The sequence below is a fragment of the Parus major genome, chromosome 18 (assembly GCF_001522545.3).
Source record: "Parus major isolate Abel chromosome 18, Parus_major1.1, whole genome shotgun sequence".
NCBI lineage: Eukaryota > Metazoa > Chordata > Aves > Passeriformes > Paridae > Parus > Parus major.
The window spans coordinates 952,107-952,431 of record NC_031786.1 but is presented as its reverse complement, the minus strand read 5'-3'; the positions used below and the strand labels follow the sequence as shown (position 1 = coordinate 952,431).

The window sequence follows — 325 nt, the reverse complement described above, 5'->3', positions numbered from 1 at the left end:
GTTGATCAGCTGTTGATCAGTACCCGGTGATGGGGCAGCTGGGTCTGGCTCACCTTGGCGTGGTAGGTGATGGCGCTCTTGGCCACCGCGCACTGTTTCTCTACCAGGAAGCAGAACCGTCTCCTCTCTTCCGTCAGAGCGGTCTTGTAGCCATCAGAGACGTAGTTTTCCAGCTCCCCTTGCTTGTTGCTGATGGCTTCGATGTACTGGAAGAGGGAGAGGAGCAGGGAGGGGGCTGCGGCAGCGCTGCCCAGCGCACGGGGCAGGGGGTGCCACGGAGAGGGGCGGGTGGGGACCCCGGAATGGGACACAGGGACACACACAG

At 62.5% G+C, this 325-nt stretch overlaps 1 protein-coding gene across 10 annotated transcripts in view; it reads right to left on the bottom strand.

Annotated features, from left to right (window-relative positions):
- Nucleotides 1-325, bottom strand: part of BAIAP2 (BAR/IMD domain containing adaptor protein 2) — a 38,940-nt gene that overhangs the window by 12,301 nt on the left and 26,314 nt on the right. For all 10 annotated transcript variants that reach the window (XR_001524473.2, XR_001524472.2, XM_033518646.1 and 7 more), the window contains exon 7: nt 54-206. Coding sequence is in view for 8 of the 10 variants with exons in the window: in XM_033518646.1 (XP_033374537.1) it covers nt 54-206 (153 nt within the window). In the remaining 2 variants the exon portion in view is untranslated. The remainder of the gene's footprint in view (nt 1-53; nt 207-325) is intronic.